The 21049-nt window shown below is 56.4% G+C and overlaps 4 protein-coding genes across 4 annotated transcripts; 3 read left to right on the forward strand and 1 right to left on the reverse strand.

Annotated features, from left to right (window-relative positions):
* Positions 1-283: 283 nt before the first annotated feature.
* NCLIV_063360 (conserved hypothetical protein) lies at positions 284-970 on the reverse strand (the record flags this gene model as incomplete). The annotated part of the gene is made up of 1 exon (XM_003885887.1): positions 284-970. One exon carries the CDS (start codon positions 968-970, stop codon positions 284-286), a length of 687 nt encoding a protein of 228 aa, XP_003885936.1.
* A 1761-nt stretch (positions 971-2731) lies between these two features.
* NCLIV_063370 (conserved hypothetical protein) lies at positions 2732-6209 on the forward strand (the record flags this gene model as incomplete). The annotated part of the gene is made up of 7 exons (XM_003885888.1): positions 2732-2903; positions 3457-3536; positions 3767-3878; positions 4104-4231; positions 4689-4856; positions 5344-5450; positions 5810-6209. The coding sequence occupies 7 exons, from the start codon at positions 2732-2734 to the stop codon at positions 6207-6209; spliced, it is 1167 nt and encodes a 388-aa protein (XP_003885937.1).
* A 1710-nt stretch (positions 6210-7919) lies between these two features.
* NCLIV_063380 (hypothetical protein) lies at positions 7920-10333 on the forward strand (the record flags this gene model as incomplete). Its single annotated transcript, XM_003885889.1, has 3 exons — positions 7920-8541; positions 9270-9885; positions 10252-10333. 3 exons carry the CDS (start codon positions 7920-7922, stop codon positions 10331-10333), a joined length of 1320 nt encoding a protein of 439 aa, XP_003885938.1.
* A 3850-nt stretch (positions 10334-14183) lies between these two features.
* NCLIV_063390 (putative ABC1 family beta-lactamase) lies at positions 14184-20027 on the forward strand (the record flags this gene model as incomplete). The annotated part of the gene is made up of 2 exons (XM_003885890.1): positions 14184-19442; positions 19902-20027. 2 exons carry the CDS (start codon positions 14184-14186, stop codon positions 20025-20027), a joined length of 5385 nt encoding a protein of 1794 aa, XP_003885939.1.
* Between the last annotated feature and the right edge of the window lie 1022 nt (positions 20028-21049).

A 21049-nucleotide genomic window follows, 5' to 3' on the forward strand; every position in this document is an offset into this window, starting at 1 on the left:
TTTAGCCCGATAAGGTGGCGAGGGCAGTCGACAGATTTCCAACCAATTCCGTCACAAGCAACTCAGTATCCGGGAATAAATCTATCCTTTTACAAAACCCGAAAACTCAATCGAGCTCCACATTCGCTTAGGAATGCCAGGGATGGCCCCTCTTCATGGATGCTTCAAGTTTGGCGTACGTTCCCTCGTGTGAATGCTATTTAATACGTAACGGTTGGACGAGATGTAGACACTCTGGATTCTTAACGCTCGTCTTGCACTTTCTTCTCAACTGGTCTAGAGATCACCAACAAAACTTATCTCGTCCTTGCTTGCACCGTTCGTCCAGTCTTTCTTCAGCAGTCAATTCGTGGTCTGCTTTTCGGGAAACTACCTTGTATCCCCACATACCCGTTTTTTCCCGAACCGTGACAATTTTGGCGGCTTTTTTCAGGTTCTTCTGAAGCTGTCTGGAGACCTCATCTTGAATGACCTTGTCAAAATCTCCGTCGGAATCACCTTTTTGCCGCTTTCTGTCGCGGCTGGCTGCTTTCTGTGCCTTCTTGCGCAAGATAGCTCCTTCCTTTCTGATTGCAAAAGTGGTTGTGCTGACGAGATCTGTTGAGAAACCGTCAGAGACAGTCATGCTGCGATTTGTCATGATTTTACTGATTATCCGCCTTTCGACCTGGTGTGTGAGCGGATGCTTGATCATTAAAACATCTCCTGTTTCACACTGATCCATGAATTTGGTCTCAAAGCCCTGAATTGTGCTGCCGCTGGAAACAATGCGGCCTTCTCCTTCTACCTCTTCAACCTCCTCTAGCTCGAGTCCCTCCTCGTCTTCTCTTGACTCATCTCCTTCTCTCTCCCGCTTCCTGTGCTTCTTTTTGCGTTCCTTCTTCTTCTCATCTTTCAAACTTCCCCGGCCCTTAAACACGAGGGCACCGCTCCTTCTCTCATAGAGACTCTTCGATATATCATCAGACATTGTGCAGACAAAACTTCAAGACGGGCGAGGCTCGGGTGGTTCGACACCGCACTCAATCCCACTCCACCTCGTGACGCTGTTTGTTCCTGTGGGCTGTTGACAAGCGGAAAAAAGGCTGTACTTTGCACACTGCCACAGGGAGGAAAATGTGTGGACGCACCGTTATCTTACCCTTGCGTGGGCGGCAACCGCCTGCCTCAACTGCAAGTGCTTTCCCCCTGTATGGCACCGCTTAGAGAAGAAACTGTTTTTATCGATTGCAGACCATTACGCGAAAGAGATTAGGCTCGAGGCTTTAGGATGACTTGTTGTACGTCACCGGGGAACGGCAAAGAACGTCACACAGATGGGAACACGGCCAGCCACCGTAGGTCCACGCCGACTTCTCCTTCGACATGCGGTAAGGCTTCAGAGACATCACCCATAACAACCACTCACATGGTCTCAGGGAAATGGGCATGAATCATTAATGACAAAGGACCAGTCATCCATAAAGTGATGCTGCTGCAGCTGCCCTCATGGAGGAACCGTCGCCGCTGTTTACGTTTCCAGGGCACTGCACCTCGATCCACGCCGTCGTCATCTGAGGTCGACCAATTGTCAGTTTCCGATGAAGTGCGAATGACAAAAGTTCGGTTCCTTTTTGTGGTCATAGTCACGAAAAACTATGAGTCACGTACAAACACGGAAACGGAACTGACCAGCGAAGTTCTTCAGCAACGCGCCAGTTGTCTTGCCGCATCCGGTTCGCCACGATGCTCCGGCGACCCGAAGGCCACACGCCCAGGTCCACTAAAAAAATGGCCGACGTGCTTCCTGCAGAAAAGGATTTATCATAAAACGCGATTGCTGATTTTTTCGCAACTTCTAATCCTTTGGTCCAGGGCTATCATCACATGCGCGCTTGCATGACGAGACGCAGCGCCGCGCATGCATGTGTACGCGTATACACACGCTGTCTGGAGCTGTGTATGGGCTGGCAACATCAGCAAGAAACAGATCAACGATGACCAATGCAGACGTGTGCCACCGCGTAAGTCGAGCGGAGGCAGGCGGCTTATCTTCTTTTTTGTGACAAGTTTTGAATGCCGTTGTTTTTTGCAACCGCAGCGCTCTGGCTGCTCCACAGGGACGGGGCGTAGTCCTGTTCACGGTTTGGCGGTAACAGCGTACTTCCGTGTTGCTTCACGAGACACCGTCACCTGTTGTCCTTTTTTTCCTCGAAAAAGGCCATCCTCTCAACTCTGCAGGTTGCTTTTTTGAGGAGTACCCCTCTCTCCTTTCTTGCGTTCTGTGGAAACGCCTCGGAATGCACTGTTTACTGGTGCGGCGTAGTGGCGCGGATGCCTGTGAATTCGACGACTTCAACGCCCAACTGTGACTGCCTCTTCACTGCTGTGTATGTACAGTCCGTTCAACGCCCTACCCATCTTCGTGGTAGCTGCGTTTCTGTTGCGCCTGCCAGAAAGCAACTGTGTGTCTCGAAAATTCCTCACGCGTTGACCCTAGACATTCAGTGCCGAAACGCAAGTGGCCCCGGCGACGCTTGCGAGAGGGGCGACAATTTTGTTGAAAGCGCAGGCTTGCCTGGCTTCCCTGATTAGATGTGATATGCCTGTGGTACCAGCGGTCCTGCTAACCTGTTGAGCGTTTTTGGCGCAAAGCATCAAACCGGGGCAATATCACTTGTTTTACCGACACAGCACCTTCCGTATCCATCTGTGTCCGTCCGCGGTGGAGTTTCTGAAGCTGCTATGAACAATGGGGGAATGCGTTCTTTTGGCAGTTTGCCTTGCTGTGTTCGTTGCTGTGCTGATGAGTTTCGACTACCGCGACGGCATAAAGTTCCCGTGCATATTCGCGTCGGACCGAGAAAGCAGACGCGAACCGAATTTCGTTTATTCCTCTGAGGCGGAGACTTTCGTAAATAGAAGTACGTAAAACCTTTTGAAGATTCACGAGGGACGGAGAATACGCAAATTTAGCTGAAGTGACGTTGGAGACTTGCCGTTTCATGTCTATGCTGAACGCGATGGAAGGAAAGTGCTCGCCTCGAAAATTGCCAGACTATACTGATACTCACGCACAGGCGGCGGACACTCACATGAGTGCCCAACAGGCGTGGCAGAAGTGGCTAACACGTGCAGGCCATGAGTCGATTTTCCATCAGGCAATCTCGCGTTCCGTTCTCTTTCTGTTCTGGTGCATATTCCGTTTGCGCTGGAGTCACCTTGATCACGTTACGCAGAAGCATTTTTCAGTGTGGCGTCCGTTTCTCTGCTTCCTTCTACCTGGGTGCCGTTGACTTGGTGTACTAGCTTCTCGGGGGTGGCGTAGCACACATTTGGGACAGCAGACTTGGGCGGAGCGACGCACTGCACTTTCATCCGGAGAGAATCCCTGTCGAGCTGCCTCAGCAGCAGAAGCCCACTTGAGTGAAACGCATATGCGATCTGAAGTGCATCTGGAGTTCTGCCTGTCCTCAGGCGGAGCGGTGTGCGTGGAAGACATTGTCACCTTCGTCAACAAGCGACGCATGGGACCAGATGGCGAAGTGGGGACGAAGGTCAGTTCGTTACGGGGCACATCTCATGGATCCCACAGGCTCCTTGTGCATCCAGAGGCAACAGGGATAGCTAATGGTGCAGACACATTAAGCCACGCGCCGGGAACAGAGTCTCAGTTGCCTGTCGGTTGCGGAGGGTGTGAGCTGCTGCTGACGTGAGACACCCCATAAAATCTTTTGGTGAGGCTTTTTTGAAGTGTTGCCCTCTTTTGGGGATTTTCTGTTGTCAGGATGATGCAATGACTCTGGAGGAACAGGTGACAATGATCTCTGCAATGCTCCACGCCAATTTCCATGGCGGCTTTTGGGTGAACACGCCGTGGACCCTCAAATACGACGAAGGTAGGTGTCACCACGGCTTTTGTGTCAGCATGTGCACCGCGTCCACAGACTAGGAAGGTCGCGGTTGCGAATCTACGGGTCATCTTCGTTTCCAACTGCAGAGCTGTTTTGCCGAAATCGGATGCACCCTGTTCTCGTAAAAATCAGCAAGATGGTTTGTGAGACGCTGGATCTCTCTTCTATGCGAGTCGACAAAGGGTCTCCGCGTTTTCTCTGCTGTGACAGGCGGCGCAACATGGGCGAAGTTGATCTATGCAGATGGTGACGAATATATACTGATTTCCGGCTCCCGAACGGGCTACAACGGCGTGGTCTACGAATCGCATGTCACCAAAAGCTACTTCGCTCTTGAGGTATATTTGGGATACCTAACGGACTGCCCCGAATTCGTTAGCACTGCTGGCGCCGCCCTGCACCACCTGGCGTCTCTCTCCGGCCCTAGGCACACTTGCACGAATTTTCACTCAACAGTGGGAGACCGCGACCTCCCTGCGCCGACGGGGGAGGGGCGGACTGGAGGCAGGCGACGTTGACGACGGGGATCTTGATACAGAGGGGCGGAATAGTGACTCTACTAGCGCCGTTGATCAGCGTGCGGTTGTTTTTTCGAGTCGAATGGATGAATTCTGTCGTTGACACGAAAACGTGTTGGAACCTTTCTCTCGAGTCGTCACTGTCCGTGATGTAAAGCTGCGCTAAAAGACTGAAGCATCCTGGTGAACCTGGGCCTCGCTGTCGCCGGTGTCCGCCAGGAGCAACGTTGGCTATGTTCTGTTTTGGATGCCTGCCGGACCCTTGAACGCCTTCCAGGGTGCCTTACGCCTGCAACGCCGTGCGCCTCACCGCCCTGTCTTGATTGCGCCTCTCCTCAGTCGACGAGGAGTGGAGGCTCGCATAGAGCCTGTCGGCTCTGAGGGGGAATTGTGGAAAAACGGGTTCCGGATCAGAAAGGGACAGAAAGTGCTCTACAGCACTGAGGTGAGTTCTGGCGGGCAACTCCCCTGTTGGAGGAGACGACACTGCCCGAGAGAGATTCTTAATCGGAACCAGGGTGTGTCCTTTTTTCCACGTCGGGACGCCGTTTTTGCCTGTCCAGTGTCGTTCCAAGTACGTGATGCTGTATATGATGATGGCTCTTAGAGGCAAATCAGATAAGTCAAATGACCTCGGTCTTCCGTCTCTGTTGCTTGGACGACAGAGACGTCGGCAGCTGTAGGGACGAAAAGGCCTCACGTTTTACATCTGCAGTTGCTCCATGACCCTGTTTTCGGCGGGTTCCATATGCCCGTTCGTGAACTGCGTAGCGGCAGGCTCTAGGGGCCGTAAGGGGGAACTGCGGGACCGAGCGTCGGCAGCCTGGAGTTATCACGAGGCACAGGAGATAGGCCGGTCGCGACCGCCGTGAGGGTTTCCCTATACCAACTGCCTTTCGTTGGCCCAGTGTGTGTGCGTGGTGTCATTTCAGTCGCAGACGGAAGGCGCGGTTGTGCTCCAGTATGTCTACGGTTCGATGCCATCTGCCGCTATGTGGTCCTTCATTCTTCCCCCGTTATTCAAAGCGTGGGACTGGGAGTAAGTTGAGACTTTCCACGGAATTCACACAGGCGCATATACGTGTAGAGAACGCCGTGAAGCAACTGCTGCATTCTGCGTGTGGAGATATGCAATTATGGAGGACCGGGAGAAAGAAGCCCCGGCTAAAACCCCTTCAATGCCGGGGTTCCGTAAGTTGGAGGGCGTCTCAAAGAACCTGTAAGAAAATACATCAGAACAGTATTTTCCCGCGGGAAGTATGCGGAACTTCAGGGCTGTTTTCCTTTCCGGCACAAACTGGTGAAAGCGGTTGTTTTGAGGGTGCTTTGATTCCTACGTTTTGGCATGTTCACTCTCGTCTTTTTTTGATGCCCCGGCAAAAACTGTGTGTCCTGCAGAGCCAGTTTTATGTACTTGCGAGCTCTGGGAGAGTCTTTCTACCGCAACGGCCTTCTACCCGTCATTGCGTTTATGCTAGACAAAGAGGAATCGTGGTCAGCGCGGATGAACCTGTCCTATCTCTCGGACAGCGAACAGAGCTACGTGTACGACGCTGAACGGGAAGAAGAGGAGACCGGCGAAGACATAGCAATCGCTGGCGGGCAGCAGGCTGGGAACCCCAAGGAGGCTGCATCTGGGCCGACGAAGTCGAGGGCGCCATCCGGCGACAGAAAGACAGAAAACGGCGATCCATCGCCAACGAGGGAAGACCATTCTGGGAAAGAAGACAAGAGCGAGGAGCAGGACGTGGAGGACGAAGAAGATGATGAGCCCTTGACTCGAGACGACGAACTCTAAACTCGCTGTGAAGCTGGCTAGCTCGGTGCCTTTTGGACACGTGTTTCCTTTCCTCTGCCTACACAGATAGCTCTCTCATGCATACCGTCCAGTTTTTGTCTGCTCGTGACCAACGAGTTGTTTGCTTCTCAACTGCGGTACACACGGGAGGAAGCGTGCGCAGGATGTGCAACTGGACGTCTGTGTTTCCCCAGTTCCACGGATTCACGGTTTGAAGGGACTGTTGGCTTTTCCTGCGTTTTGCCTGTTTTGCTGATGGGGACGCTTCGTTGAATAGTCATACGAACTAAAGGAAATTCGAGGATGGACGGCAACGTGGATGTTGGGCAATTGTGAAGGTGACGCTGTCGTCCTCTGAATAGATTTTGTCCTTAGGAAAACCCGTTTCTAAGCAGGCCTCAACTCGTCTGCCTTTGAAACGCTGGCTTCCATTTCGTCACGGTAAAAGGCTATGAGGACTATTCAATGAGACTGCCAGAATTTGCACCTTAGATTCATTATGTCGCATAGACACCGGAAATTTCCAGAGACCACACGTTGCCGCTTGCTGTGCAGCCCGCTGGAGGCCTACGCAGGCTTTAGAATAGGGTACACCGTCTTCAACGTCCGATAACTCCACCTTCTGGTTTCCTCACTTTCGTGTCCGTTTGCTGCTCAGCGACTGACGACATTAGACCCGACGAGTTTGCGTTTGTAATTGGTATATACCATTGGGACGGGACAATCGTGTGCATCCTTTGACAAGGACAGCTTCCGTCTTAGGACAAAAAAGAAGATATATCATTGAGTCGCGTTTCCTAGGTCCTCTTTTTCATGGAGACTAACGCATGTCTACCGGGAATACGGATTTTTCTGCTCGAGAAAAAACAATCCGAGGAAGGTGTTTTCAGACTGGTGACCGAGGGAATGCAAAGAACGTTGGTAGGCTGCAGTGTCTCAGAATCTGTGCCGGCTGAGGTAATAGCTTTTTTTTCGGCTTACGTGGCTTTTGAATTTTTGGTGTGTGACACGGTTGAAGAAAATAGAGGTAAAAGGTGTTAACTGGAACAGCTCCTTTTGCTAGCAAGTGATCTTCGGTGCAAATGCTGAGCGCATCACTTCGCCGGAGGCGCATGGGAAACGCCTGAGACGCTTGTGAACAAAACACATCTGGATGAAACAGTGCTGTTAACTCTGTCTCATTGCATCGTGATAGGATAGTGGCCATTCTAAAGCGCTCGTGTCATGCATTTTTAAAAGACAAAACAAACTCAAGTGCCATAACAAGATTTGCGGTCAGGTTGCTTCACGCGTCACCGCCGCTCTCGTCGCGATAACTGCTCGATCGGCTGTCGCTGAACCCGAGCGCTCCTCCTTCTACGCCGCTCGAAAGCACGAGCGAGGATGTCACAGCAGAAATTATACGCCCCTTTTCTCTGTTAGTTAAGGCCTCGCACAGCAAATAGTGTCAGAGCCTTTTCTGTTTCTCGTGAATATTTCGTATGAGACTTTTTCCTCGCCTAAACGCCTCTTGTTCCCAGGCCTGGAAAATCTTGGCCTTCGAGGCTCTCTTCCCTCTGAGGCGGGTGTCTCGTCCATTGCGAACGCCGATGCACCGAATTCCGTCCCGAAAAACTTGTTCCCTTACCAGGCTTTCCCCTTGGGGATTTGTGCACGCGTTTGATGGGAGTATAGTGCGGATTCTGTCTCTTTTGAGGTCTGCGGTGATACATGGCAGGCACAGCAGGCAGCCGGAGATTTCGGGTTCCCGCGAACCCGGGGCTTTCCTACCCTTCGTGGCTAGTCCCTCCCTACGCAGTCGACGACTGTTACTTTCCCGCCCCACGGAGAAATCCCGTCTGTTCTGACGCTCCTTGTTTTCACAAGGAACCTCATTCACCATGCACGCATCGCGCTCATGTAGAGTCGCCAGACTCTCCGCTCAACTGCCGACAGGTTTCGCCAACAGGGTACACCGAATTGTGTGGACAAACTTTTCCGTCCACATGGGACCATCACCCTGCAAGTCCTTGTCAGCATGTGGAGCCTTCTTCTTTAGATGGGAGACTAGCACCTCACGCGAGTATCGAAGGGCGTGCATGGCCTGTGCGTGAGGACCATGGAACCGGACTCCCACCGCGGTCTCTGTTGTCCAGAACAACCCAGTTTCGCCGCGTACCGGGCAACGGCAGTTCTCTCCAGCGATCTACTATATCAAGGGAGAAAGACTGTGGCCTTCTATTGGATTTGAAGGCTGAATCCAGGCGCAACCACCCTCCCGAGAGCGTCTATACGACGGACTACGTAGACCACTTCGCCCTCACCATTCACCCAGACGACACGCCGCTCGAAGGTGTGGACTTTCTTCGGTGTCTTTTGATTCTTTCGCATCGTTCTTCTCACGGCTGTTTCCACTCACAGCTTTTCCCTCTTGATGCTCTTACAGCAGAAAAGGTGGATCCGTTTCAACCTTGCAGCGCAGTAGAGTTCACCGGACAAGAGACGCGGGCGGGTGCCGTCAATGTAGGTTCAGTAGACCCTTCAAGCAGAGTCGTGCAGAAAACTGGTAGATCATCGATATGAAGCGATACAAAGCCCAGCGAGACAGCGGCTTCTCAGCACAGTCCAGCGAGACAGCGGCTTCTCAGCACAGTCCAGCGAGACAGCGGCTTCTCAGCACAGTCCAGCGAGACAGCGGCTTCTCAGCACTTCCCAAGCCACTCTTCGGGACAGACACGAGCCGATTTACGCGGAACATGCCGGGGCCCTGGCATGCTCATGTGGCGGGAGCAGCATCAGGCCTTTATTCTCTGAAAGTGCACGAATGAATCTAGGTCCTCACCGTTTCCTAATTTGTGCATACTTGTATGCTGTGAGTCCCTGGACACAACTAGTCCGTCACACATCTGCAGAAGTTCCGGGTAACTTTCTGTCCCTTGTGTTATTTACCCGTGCCACAGCTAGGGTGGTAGTTGCTCCATTACGATTATATATGCTCGTTATATAGGCAGGCACTGTGCAATGGAGCATGCGAATATATTCTTCGGTTCCTTTCTTTGTCGCTGGCGTGTGTACCTCCAGAACCGCAAGCATCGACTGCTCCAACCTGGAATCCTTCGCAAGTGACATCGTTGCGGGAGATGAACGGTGGCATCCAGCATAGCTGCGATCTGCCGTACAACCCCACGTGCTCAATCGCACAGACAGAGCGGTCCCTGCCACACTTTGAACCATCGGGGATTGCTCCCTGCAGCGCTTCCCGGGGTACAGCCCAAAATTTAACGAGTACCTGTGCTGTTTGTGCTCCGCATGCAAGCGAAACGGTTGGCTGTCCTTGCCCGAGCTGTTGGAGGTACGGAAGGCACCAACTTCACCTCTGCTCCCTCTGCCCAGAACACTGCTCTCACGCTTGCGTTATGGCTCCCCGAGGAGCCCCGCCGGGTGGGATAGTATCGCATTCTCACTGTGGATCAAGAGCAGCCACTCCCATGCAGGGAATCCCCAAAACACATTGCTGGGCAACTGAAATCCCTGCTGGCGAAGGAACCCCCAGTGGACAGCTTCGGCGACGCTCAACGGGCACAGGCGATCAGGAGTGGCAGAACTGCAAGGCAGGCAGGAATGGAGTACAAAACGGGACCACACCGCTGACAACCCCTGCATTGGGACTTGCGAGTTTCAATCCTAGAGATTACAAGTGAGGAAAACGGTTTCTGTTTGACAGTCTGTAGACGAAGCGAGGGCTTTCTTCTGTGTTATCCATTGCTCCAGAAATGACAGACACGTTATATAGATGGTTAGCTGTTTCCTCAAGTCCTGTTAGGGAGACCTCCGGCAGCATGGGAGGATCGAGTGGAGCGTTCGGCGGGTGATTAGGAAAGCGAGAATCGAACGAAACGCTTTAGGAATCTTGTCTTCCGGCATACACGAATGCAGTTATTCCTTTTTGGATAATACCCGTAACCATGCTGTCTGTTACAGGTTCTGCAGCTAGGAACTCGTGTTTGCTTCAAACAGACAAATACTACGCAGTAACGCGTTGATGCCTTCCGTATGCCCACAGGTATCTCCCCCTCTGGGAGCTGCAGCTTGTACCACCCGCCGGAATTCCGACGAGTAAATTTCAACCGGTCACACGGTCTTGAGATGCCACGCGGCAGATTTTGAATGAACCTACCTGTTTCTCAGTAAAAGCTAACCCTTCAGGTGCTTGGAAACTCCCCAACCGAATTCGCGAACAAAAATATCGAGCACAAGACCCCAAGCGATTTTCTTTCGCGCAACCCTCAGCGGCTGAGTTCATCAAATCCTGCCTGTTAGAGGCTAACTTCGCAGATCCTGCGTGTGGCAAGATACGTTGTCTGGAAGGAGGCCTCTCGCTCCCCCGCGGCAAAGCAAGGACGACATGCAGATCATGTAAACACTCGGTTGGAGCAGAGCAACAACGGCAACAAAACTTTATGAGAGTTGCCTCTAGGTTGCATGGGTAAACTTTCTACAGCTAAGTGACGGAGGGAAGCGGCCACACAGATTTGTTGCAGTCGGCGCTTAGGCTTCCCGGGTGACTGAAGTTTTTCTATTCTTTTCCTTTACAGGGTGGGATTTTCATGCAGGGATATTTGAAGGCCCTCGTATAGACAGAGGGCTCCCTCAAAGTTACGCAGTCGGCGTTTTTTTGTGGGGTTTTTCCGGGTGTAACCCGTTCACCCAGAATACAATTGCAGGTAGAGTTCACAGAGGCACGAGAACCCAGTTCTGCACTGCTTCCACAAGCGACTTTTTTGATTTATTACCAACTCTACCATATCTTGTGTGGTACTCCCTTCTCTCTAACGTGAGTTTCGTATTGTGGGCTTGTCCATTGGGTGGCCAGAGTTCTTGGCCGCGCAGCGGAATGCTGTGGCGCGAGCTATTTCATTTGGGCTTCATGCCAAGATAGCTTTGGTGTCTTGATGGACTTTCGCGTGGCGCTTCTTAAGTCCCCTCTGGACCTTCAATGTGCTGGATCTGCCCGAAACACCAAACACGGCCATCGAACGGCCTGATAGGTAGTCGACGTCTAACCCAGAAAAAACAGGTTGCCTGCAGAACGCCAGCACAGGACAGTGATCCACCGTTCCTCGAATGACAGACTCAGTACAGAGTTCCCTCTTACCACGTGCCGACCCACTCAGCTCAAGAATGCCGCGGTCATCCGCCTCTCGATTGCACCCGGAAATAAAGAGACTCGTACACATTTCCATCTGTTTTTTTGCCCTCCAATGTCTCCGTTCGTTACTTGACTGTGCTCCTGGTCCTTCAAGAACATGGAGTATTCGATTTTCTTCGACGCATTTCTTTCGTGTTGAAGTACGGAAATAGCGACATATTTCTTTCGGTGCGACCTCAGTGCAAAGGATTTTCGCCAACAAGGGGGGAGGGTACGTGAACCTGTAAGGAACCTTTTACGTATGTGCGGACAACAAACCAAGCAAAATCAACTGGATGCAGCAGACTTTCGTTCGCTCGGAAGGCACTACACCCGATTATCCACGACGAAACCAAGCAGCTGGTGTCAACTACTCCGCAGGGGAACGTTTCCCGTGAGGTGTGGTTCCGAAGCACGAAAGGGAAAGTAGCCGTCCCTTTTCGTCAACTCACGTGAGTCGGGCAGCAGGCTACTTCACTGTCCACCTCCGCTCTCGAAACCCTGTTGACTCCTGGCGGATGCGGCCGATGTGTCCGTAGCTAAGTGCCATCCAGAGTTGATTCCTCGATCCTCTGGTCTTCTCCCCTAACAACCTCGTCAGCATCTGTAAAAGACTCAAGAAGAATCGTACCCGCGGAAATTCGGGGGGGTTCAAGGGAAAGAAGGATAACAGCCGCCCCTCGAGCACGTCCAGAGGAAAAACATGGCACGCGGTTCCTAACTTGCCTACAACGACCGGCACTGGCTGATATCCTGGGGAGAGAGAGAGAAACCCTTTGAGTCTCGTCCTCCTTTATTGCCGTTGCAACTCTTCACTTTCCTCCTGCTGGGCCCAACAAAGAACGCGCAGTTCGCGCACATTCGCGCCCTTTTGTTCCATCAAAGAAATCCGTTTGTCCACGCGCGTGCGCCGCAGCTGTCTCCGAGAGCTTGAGGTACCCTGCGCTATCTAGACACGGACGGGCACCGGTGGTCACTGCTGCGCTTTCCCGTGAACTCGACCGTTGCATGCTGCTTTTCGGTGGCAAAAGATTCTGCCTCGCCTTTTTTCTCGTCAACTTCGGGTTCCTTTTTCCACAAAAACAGCCGGGGAGAAAAGCGTCAGCCGTCACGTCGCCTCTCGCCGCCCATGGCACTGTGCGGGCCGGGTTTGCGCATTTGCTTCGTTTTTTCAATCTGCTCCTAGACCATTTGTTCCTTCAGGCCGTTAAAACTGAGGCGCGCCTTCGTCAGATCCCTTTTCCGCCTCGTGAACAGTGGGTGGCCTTTGTAGCGTGTGTTTTTTCCGTCTCATTTTCGGCCCCAACCTTCCTGGGTTCTGCCTTGCGCTTCAGCGCATAGCGAATGGCGGCGTTTTAACCCGTCTGGCCTCTCATTCGCCCGCACTGCAGCGTTTGTGCATCTGCAAACAAACGCGCATCGATTTATTTTGGTACACGGTGTGTGTGCATGCCGTACGCACGATGTACCTGCGGAAATATGTAGACGCACGGCAAATACACTCGTGTGTACGCAGCTGGAGTCGAAGAAACCCGTTCGTGGTCTACCTGGTTGTGGGAACCACACCGCCATCCCCAACATTTCTCTTCACTGCTTTTTGTTTATTTCCTTTTCTCACGCATTTCCTGTAAGACTTGCATCCTTCTACAGTGTGCGGTTCATCCAGGCAGAAGAGCGTCCGTGTGGACGGGGGCCGAGACGACTCTCCCGACACCCTTCAGGCGCAGGGCCGGCATGTTTTTGCCGCTTCTTTTTTTCCACTTCGCCTTTTCTTTTTTCCAGGTCCACGCGATTGTTTGGATATAAAGAGAGGAGACTCTCCACTTCTTCTCGTCGGCTACAACGGGCAGCCTTCGGCACTCGGCCACCGTTTGCGAGGCAGGAAACGGCGTAGTCTCTTGGCCCCGCTCTGCATTCGTTTCGGAGGCGAAGAGATGGAGTTCTGTGCGGTGTCGCGTGCGACTCTTTCCCAAAAGGTGTGGCAAACCAATGCCGTTTTTCTGTGATTCTTTCCTCGGCCGTCGTCTCACAAACTGCGCATCCCGGTGGCGGTCAAAGCACGTGAACAACGAAGCCCGTTTCTGCTGCTTGATCGTGTTGAGGGTGCCCTCTTTCCAGAAGAGTGGATTTCGCGTCTTTCCCCCATCGGTTCGTCTCTTTTGCCTCTCCTTTCCTTCCCGCACGTGTTTCCAGTTGCTCGATTCCCGACTGAGGCGGCGGTTCTCTCCCCGCCCATCGGGCCTTTTTTCTGTCTCCTATCCGTTTGTCCATATGGTTTTTCCGGGGGAAGTTATGTTAACTAGATAGGTGAACGCCTCTTCCTTAGTGCCTGCATCCGTTTTCCTCGCTCTTCCCTGTCGACTGGTCGGTTTTTCCTTCGAGACACTTTCCAAGCTCCTTCGTCGGCGCGGCGGCTAGCTCTGCACACGCGAAGCTGCCGACGGCCGGGAAACGATGAATACACGTCCTTCCTTTTCCTCCCGTCTCTGCCGAGCGAGAAGAAGGTTTGTGCGGGGGCAGAGAAGCGTGCGTGAGCATGCACCAGGTTCGCGCCTCTCTGGGCTGTCGTTGGTAGGACTTTCTCGTGGTGTGTTTGCCGCGAGTGCGTTTTCCCCCGTAGCGGATTCCCGGGGGAGTCTCTGGTTTTCTCGAGCTCGCGGGGGGCGGTTTCTCCGGAGAGCCGTGCGCGTTCCGGGTCTGCCCCCTCCGCTCGCACGAGGTGTCTAGACATCGCGCGCGGGTCGCGCCTCAGCCTGCGGCGTTTTTTTCGAGGACGTTTCCCGCCGACCTCCCTCGCACTTCTCGCCATGGAGCAGTGGAACCGGAAGTGGAGGACTCTCTGGTGCTGGTCTAACGTGTACGTAGGATGGAAAGTTTCCCAGGCACGCGCGCGGGCGCTGCCGAAGGAGGCTCAGGCGGAGTTCTGGGAGCAGCGCCACGAACACTTTGCGAACGTGATTTGGGAAAACATCAAAGAGCTGCGCGGGTGGTGGGTCAAGGTAGGGCAGTTCATGAGCACACGGAGCGACTTGCTCCCGCAGCAGTACATCCATCACCTGGTCAAGCTCCAGGACATGATGCCGACGTCAGACTTTGCCTCGATTCGCAAGACGATCGCGGACGAGCTGGGCGACGTCGACGCGATCTTTGAGAAAATTGACCCGAACGCGCTGGCGTCCGCGTCGATCGGACAAGTCCACCGCGCCTGGCTGAAGGACGGCTCGCCAGTCGTCGTCAAGGTCCAGCACGCGGATGTCGAGACGCTGCTCAGTCACGACATGCAGAACTTGAAGCAGCTGTCCTGGGCGTTTGGGCTGCTCGAGTCGGGGCTGAACTTTGCGCCGATTCTCGAAGAGTGGCAGAAAGCGGCGGCGAAGGAACTCGACTTCCGGTACGAACTGGTACACCAGCTGCGCGCGTACGAAGGCTTACGAAAGTCCGGGATCGACGTGAAGATCCCCAAGCCGTACCCGGAGTTCACCGCGAAGAAGGTGATGGTCATGGAGTTCGTCAACGGCTTCAAAATCACCGACACGGAGAAGCTCGACGCCTACAAGGTGGACCGGCGCGAGTTGATGTTCAAGTTGTGCGACAGCTTCGCGTACCAGATCCACATTGACGGGCTGTTCAACGGAGACCCTCACCCGGGAAACATCCTCGTGGAGGTGAACGAGGCGACTGGCGAGGCGACGCCGATCATTCTCGACTGGGGTCTGGTCAAAGAATTCGACTCGGCTGGCCAACTCGCCTTCTCCAAACTCGTCTACGCCGTCGCGTCCATGAACGTGATGGGTTTGATGGAGGCCTTCGAAGACATGGGCTTCAAGTTCAAGGAAGGCGCCGGAGCCGTCATCGACCCCGAGGTGTACATGGATGCACTCCGCATTGCCCTCCGGGACGGCGAAGTCGAGAAGGAGGAGACTGAAGCGCTGAAGCAGTCCGCGGGGCAGACGCTCGGCGCGGCACAGAAGGCTGGGCTGAACCGGAAGAAGTTGCAAGAGAAGAATCCACTCGAAGACTGGCCACGCGACATCATCTTCTTCGTTCGAGTCGCCTCGCTGCTCCACGGCCTCTGCGTGCAGCTGAACGTCCACCTCCCCTTTTTGCAAATAATGGTCAAGCGCGCGCAAGAGTGTCTCTTTGAGCGCTACGTTCCGCCCTCGCCGCTCGTCTACGTCAAGCTCGGCAGACCGTCCCGGCCCCGGACGCAGCTCGAGGGCCGCGTCGACCGCCTCCTCCGGAGTCTCTTCCAGCGCGGCCTGCTGCTCGGCTGCCAAGTCGCCGTCGTCAAGGACGGCGCGCTCCTCGTCGACACGTGCATCGGCAAGATGGGGCCGGTCGATGCCCGACCCGTCACCTCCGACAGCCTCTTTTGCGGCTACTGCGTCTCCAAAGGCCTGCTGACCACCGCCTTGTTGAAGCTCGTCAGCGACGGCGAGGTACACCTCGACGACCTCGTCTCGAACTGGTGGGATGGCTTCATCCGCTACGGCAAAAAGAACGTCACGATTCGCCAACTCCTCTCCCACAGAGCCGGCCTCCACCGCGCGCTGCCGGCGAATCTCACGCTCTCGAAGCTGACTGACTACGCGGCGATGGTCGGAGTCATTGAAGACGCGCCGCCGGCAACCGTGCCTGGCCTCGTCGGCCGGTACGCGTACCTGACCTACGGCTGGGCCGTTAGCGAACTGGTGGCCTCTGTCGCGTGCTCCCCAGTCGAAGACTACATCCGGGAGAAGATGCTGCAGCCGTACGGCCTCGAGAACTCGATCTTCTTGCCGCTGCCTGAGGACGGACTTCTGGCCGAGCGTCCCGAGCCCGCGACGGAGACAGAAGGCCGCGAAGCGGCTCCAAAGGACGCGACGCCGCCCACTGCGTCTGAGCCGGGCGCTGCTGCTCCCAGCGCAGAAGACACGCGAGACACCAAACCCACGGAGCAGGCAGCCGGGACGCCGTCCGCCGTCTCTGCTGTCTCTGCTGTCTCCGCCTTCTCTTCCTTCACCAAGAGCCTCGCGAGCGGCCAGCAGTTGCTGACCGAGCGCCTCGGGCAGAAATTCTTGACGCAGCGACGAGAAGAGGACGCGTCCAGTGCCAAGCCTGCGTCTGGAGAGGACGCGGGAGACGCAGGCCATCCCGAGCCGCGAGACGGCTCAGAGGGCGACGCGGGACCATGCTCAAGCGAGGACGCAGGAGACACTGCAGGCTCGGAGTCCCCGGGAGTCCCTGGCCGGCCAGGCGCGTGTCGCCTCTCGCGCGAAGGGCCCGACGTCTGCGTCTCGGCCCCGTCGACCCCTGGAAACTGCGGGGCCGCTGCGGCCGCAGATGAGGGGAGACCGCACTTAGCCCGGTCAGCGCCGCCCTCAGTCTGCGGTACGCCTCTCGGGTCTCCTCGCACTCAGAGCGTGGCGTCTGAGGGCAGTCGAGACCCACCCGAAGACTCGAGCGCTCCGCACAAAACAGATCCGTTCCCCTCCCATCCGGTCGCTGCTTTCTCGCGGCGCGTCTCCGCCTTCGCGTCCTCGGTCCGCAGTTTCCTCCGGCCAAAGCGAACGAGCAGTGAACAGTCTGGCGGTCGCCTGGCTTCGCCCGGAGCAGAGACGCGCAGGCGAGGCGCAGCGAAAAGCGGAGGGTTTCCGACCGCGGGGCTCGGGGCGCCGGACAGAGCTCGAGTGAGAGAGACAGTCGGCAGCGTGGCGGACCAGCAGAACAAGAAGCGAGGCAGAAGGTTGTCGGTGATTCTGCACGCACCCGACGCGGCGTCCCCGGACTCGGAAGCGGGAAGCGTTCTCCTGTACGAGGGGGAGCCCGGGGAGTCGCGCGAAGCGAGTCTCACAGAAAACCTGCCGAACCAGGCTGCCTTGGATCCGAAACGCGACAAAGCTGTGAGAATGTATCGGAGGGAAACGTCCGCCTGCACGGTGGACTCCAGCGTCGCGTCGACGGCGACGAAAGCGGGAGTCTTGGAAGACGAGAGCGATCGGCGCAGTGCGTACTACTCAGTGTCTTCGGAGGAACCGGAGAGCTGCTGCTGCTGCCTGTCGCCACGACGGCCTTCCTCAGACAGCAGAGCTGGCTTGGTGGAGGCAGACACGTCAGCCACGGGCGGCTGCGCGCCGTCTCAGCAAACAGTTTCGAGCAGCGATAACAGCTGGACAGAAACCGCCGCGCGTGAAGAGCCCTGTGGGTATATGCGTGTGAACGTGGACGTCGAAGGCGCAGGAAGACGGAAGGTGTCGGAGCCGCGAGGCGCGACCGTAGGTCCGCCGAGCCTCGGCCCTCCTGCCTCGCACACGGCCCACTCAAGCGCCGACAAGGAACCGTCGAGATCTCAACACCCACCTCCCTCGTCAGCCTCCACCCCGTCTTCACCCCCCTCGTCTGCGGTTTCTTCACCCCCCTCGTCGTCTCCGTCTCCGTTGCCGGCACACGCTGGGAGCGGCGAGACCTCCCTGAAAGACAGCGTGGAGAGCCGTGCGCGCTTTCCGCCGGGGGTGTGCACAGTGACGGCGAAGACGCCACTATTCTGGCGCATCACGTCAGCCCGCAGACGGATCTCGTTCGGCAACGTGACGCAGCAGGAAGTCATGGAGAAGCTGGAGGCGGCGAAGAAGTACGCGGAGGCCCAGGCTGGCGAGAAGAGCGCCGAGGAGCCGAAGGCCGCGAGCGACCTCGCTCGGCGGAGACAACGCCTGCACAAGGAGCGGGCCATGCAGAAGCTCCGGCGGGCGCGAAATGCGGGCGCGGGCGCGGTGTGGCGGCGAGAGGACGCCGAGCGGGCGTGGGGGGGCGAAGAGCGAGCGCGTGAGACGCGCCGCCGGCGAAGCAGCAGGCGCCAGCGCCGCGACAGCTCCTCGGGCCCTGGACGCGGCGAGAGCGAAGACCGCGGACTGTACCCGTCGACGAAGGACGGCAGTGAGGAGAGTCCGTGTGCGAGTTTAGGGGATGCTTTCGAGCGTCGGAGATCGAAGGACGAGGAAGATCGAGGGCGGGAGAAGCTCGCGAGTCGGGGCTCCAGGCTCAGTCTGTCGGGTGGCCTCGCCCGTCGTGGGCTGCGCTCCGCGAGCCAGTCGAAGGGGAGCGACTGTCGCCAGGCGAGTCTCCTGTCTCCTGCGAGTGCCCTGTCTGCGCTGTCTTCTCGCGGCTCCTCGCGGAGAGGTTCCTCCTCGGGGCGGAGCGCGGCGTCACCAGAAGACTTGGAGCGGCGAGGCAGTCTCGTCTCCGCAGGCTCGCCGAGCCTCAGCGGAGAGAAGCGTGCGCCCGCGCAGCGGTCGGGCGGGTCGGCCTCCACGCCCCTCTCGCCTGTCTCTCTGTCTCCAGGCCAGGGCGGAGACGCGCCGGTGCACCGCGTCTCCGCCCTGGATCTGATCCGGAAGAAACCGCATGTGATGGATCCGCTTCTCTACGACAGCCGGCGCATCGTCTCCAAGCGCGTCCCGCCCACGAACGGACGCTTCACTGCGTGCGGCCTCGCACAGCTCTACGCGGCCATCGCGGCAGGGGAGGTCATCGACGGACCTACGATGGACGCTGCGCGTACGCCCGCGACGGTCGACGACAGTCTGGAGACACTGCTCCTCACGGGCGGCGGAAGCCGCGTCTGGGGCCTTGGCTACCAGCTGTACGAGTGCGCCAAGGTCGACTCGAACCAGCTCGCTCTGCCGCCGCCGCCGTCGCCCGCCAGTTTGATGCGGCTGCGTGCCGCGCAGTCCTTCACGCGCCGACAGTCCGTGCACCCTTCTTCCGCCGTTGCAGCCGCCCGGATGCTCCGTCGCCAGTTCACCGGCGACCGAGAGTTCCCCGCGGGAAGCCTGTCTCCCTTCTCTCCCGGCGGCGCTGTGTCTCCGGGCCGTGGCCCCAGTGCGGAGGGTTCAGGGGACGGGGCGTCGGCGCATGCAGGTGTGGGGGGGAGGAGCCCGCGGACGCTGTCTCCAGGGCCAGGAAAAAAGGAGGAGAGGACCGTCACGGGTTTTGGCCACGGCGACTTTGGCGGCAGCGTCGCGCTGTGCTTTCCAGAACTCAAACTGTCCATCGCCATCCTGGTCAACGACGTGCTAACGGGGCCGCAGGTGGGCGAGACCGACATCCGTCGAGCGACAGATGCAGACGAGACAGAAGAAGGGAGAGAAGGAGGGGAAGAGATCGCCGTCGATGTTGCGGGGCAGCGAGGGACACTGAGAGAACAGAGGAAAAGACGCGAAGGAAGGAAGCACGAGGCAGTTGCGCACGGGAGAGACAGGAGAGAGAGACAGAACAGAGCGCGTGGGGGAGGGGGGGGGGCCCGGGCTGACGAGAGAAAGGATCGGAGGGGGTGAAGAACAGGAAAGGAGGGTGAGAGCCTCTTTGGGCCAGAGAGCGGTTGAGGATCAGAAGGCGACGGTGACGGAGGAGGCAGGGGACGCGGGTTTAGAGAAGAAGAGCGTGCGGAGGAATCAAAGAAAGAGTGGAGAAAACAAATCTGCGTCGATGCCGCACACCACGCGAGGGCGCCCAAGCCTGTTTTGTGTTGTGCCGCCTTTTTCGTGCAGGCCTCGAGAGAGATTTTGGAGTTTCTGTTGAGAAAGTTCGGCCTCGAACCGAGATGGACGACAGCCGTCGATTTTGACGAGGTCCTAGCAAACCTCACCCCGAAGCAGAAGCGGAGTTCAAAGTGAAATGTCTTTCCCCAGGGTGAAGCTTCTATCCCTGCATTCTACAGACCTCACGTGCACACACACAAACACATCTAAGTGCCGGCCCTACTCTTTTGCGCGTGCGCGTTTACGGGCCCCTAAGCGTCTCTGTGTCTCTGTCTCGCACACCGTCTTTGTCTCCTTTTGTCTCTCTATCTATCGGTGTAGAAACAGGGGGGAGGCGCGGGGGGGGGGGGGGGTGCGCAGTTGGCCAGTGTCCGCGTGTGCTCTCTCAGGGACAACAGACAGATGGTTTCGCAAACTCGCGGTTTCGACGGGGCGTTGTGAGGCTGCTCTCGTTCGGAGAAAAGACGGAGGGGCGCACAGGCGGAGAGACAGGAGGGGAAAGGCAGCGAAGAGCGGCGCGTTCCAGGGGTTACCCCCCAATCAGCTGTTTCGTGCCTTCGATTGATGTGAAACTGAAAATATCACACGCATGCGTCCAGTCAAACGCGTCCGCCAAATCGCTGCCGCGCATTTGAAGCCTCAGAGAGATTGAGCTCGGCAGAGCAGTCGCGTGCTTGGCCGTGTTTTTGGACTGCGACTTGAAGCCTCTATGTGTGTAAGCACGTGGGTTCGCGAGAGGTGATGCGAGTTTACGGAGAGGTCTGAGTCGACGTTTTTCGGCCGTTTCGGCCGCAGCTTTCTGTGTTTTCTCCTTCCAAGCGAGGCCAGTTTCGGTGGTGAATCGAGCTCGGGCTCCAGTTTGCGGATGAGTGGCGAGCGCTGGCGCGTCCCCGCGCCGCAGCGAATTTTAAACAAGTCTCAAAGTCTCCCTTCCTTGCAGTCTCGTTCTAACTCGATACACCAGGTGAGCCTTCCGCGAAAAGTTCGGCGGAAAAACCTCCGTCTGAACCGATTTCTGTGCTTTTGCGCTGTCTCGCGCGTGCCTCTGCGCACGTTTTTGCCGTTCTTCCCACGGTAGAAGTCAAGAAGCGCATGCTGCGCCGGGAGTGAACGGAAAGACAAGAACATCCCGCACACGCCCGACCTTGAACTCTATA

This window comes from Neospora caninum, chromosome XII (genome assembly GCF_000208865.1).
Source record: "Neospora caninum Liverpool complete genome, chromosome XII".
In the NCBI taxonomy this organism is placed as follows: domain Eukaryota; phylum Apicomplexa; class Conoidasida; order Eucoccidiorida; family Sarcocystidae; genus Neospora; species Neospora caninum.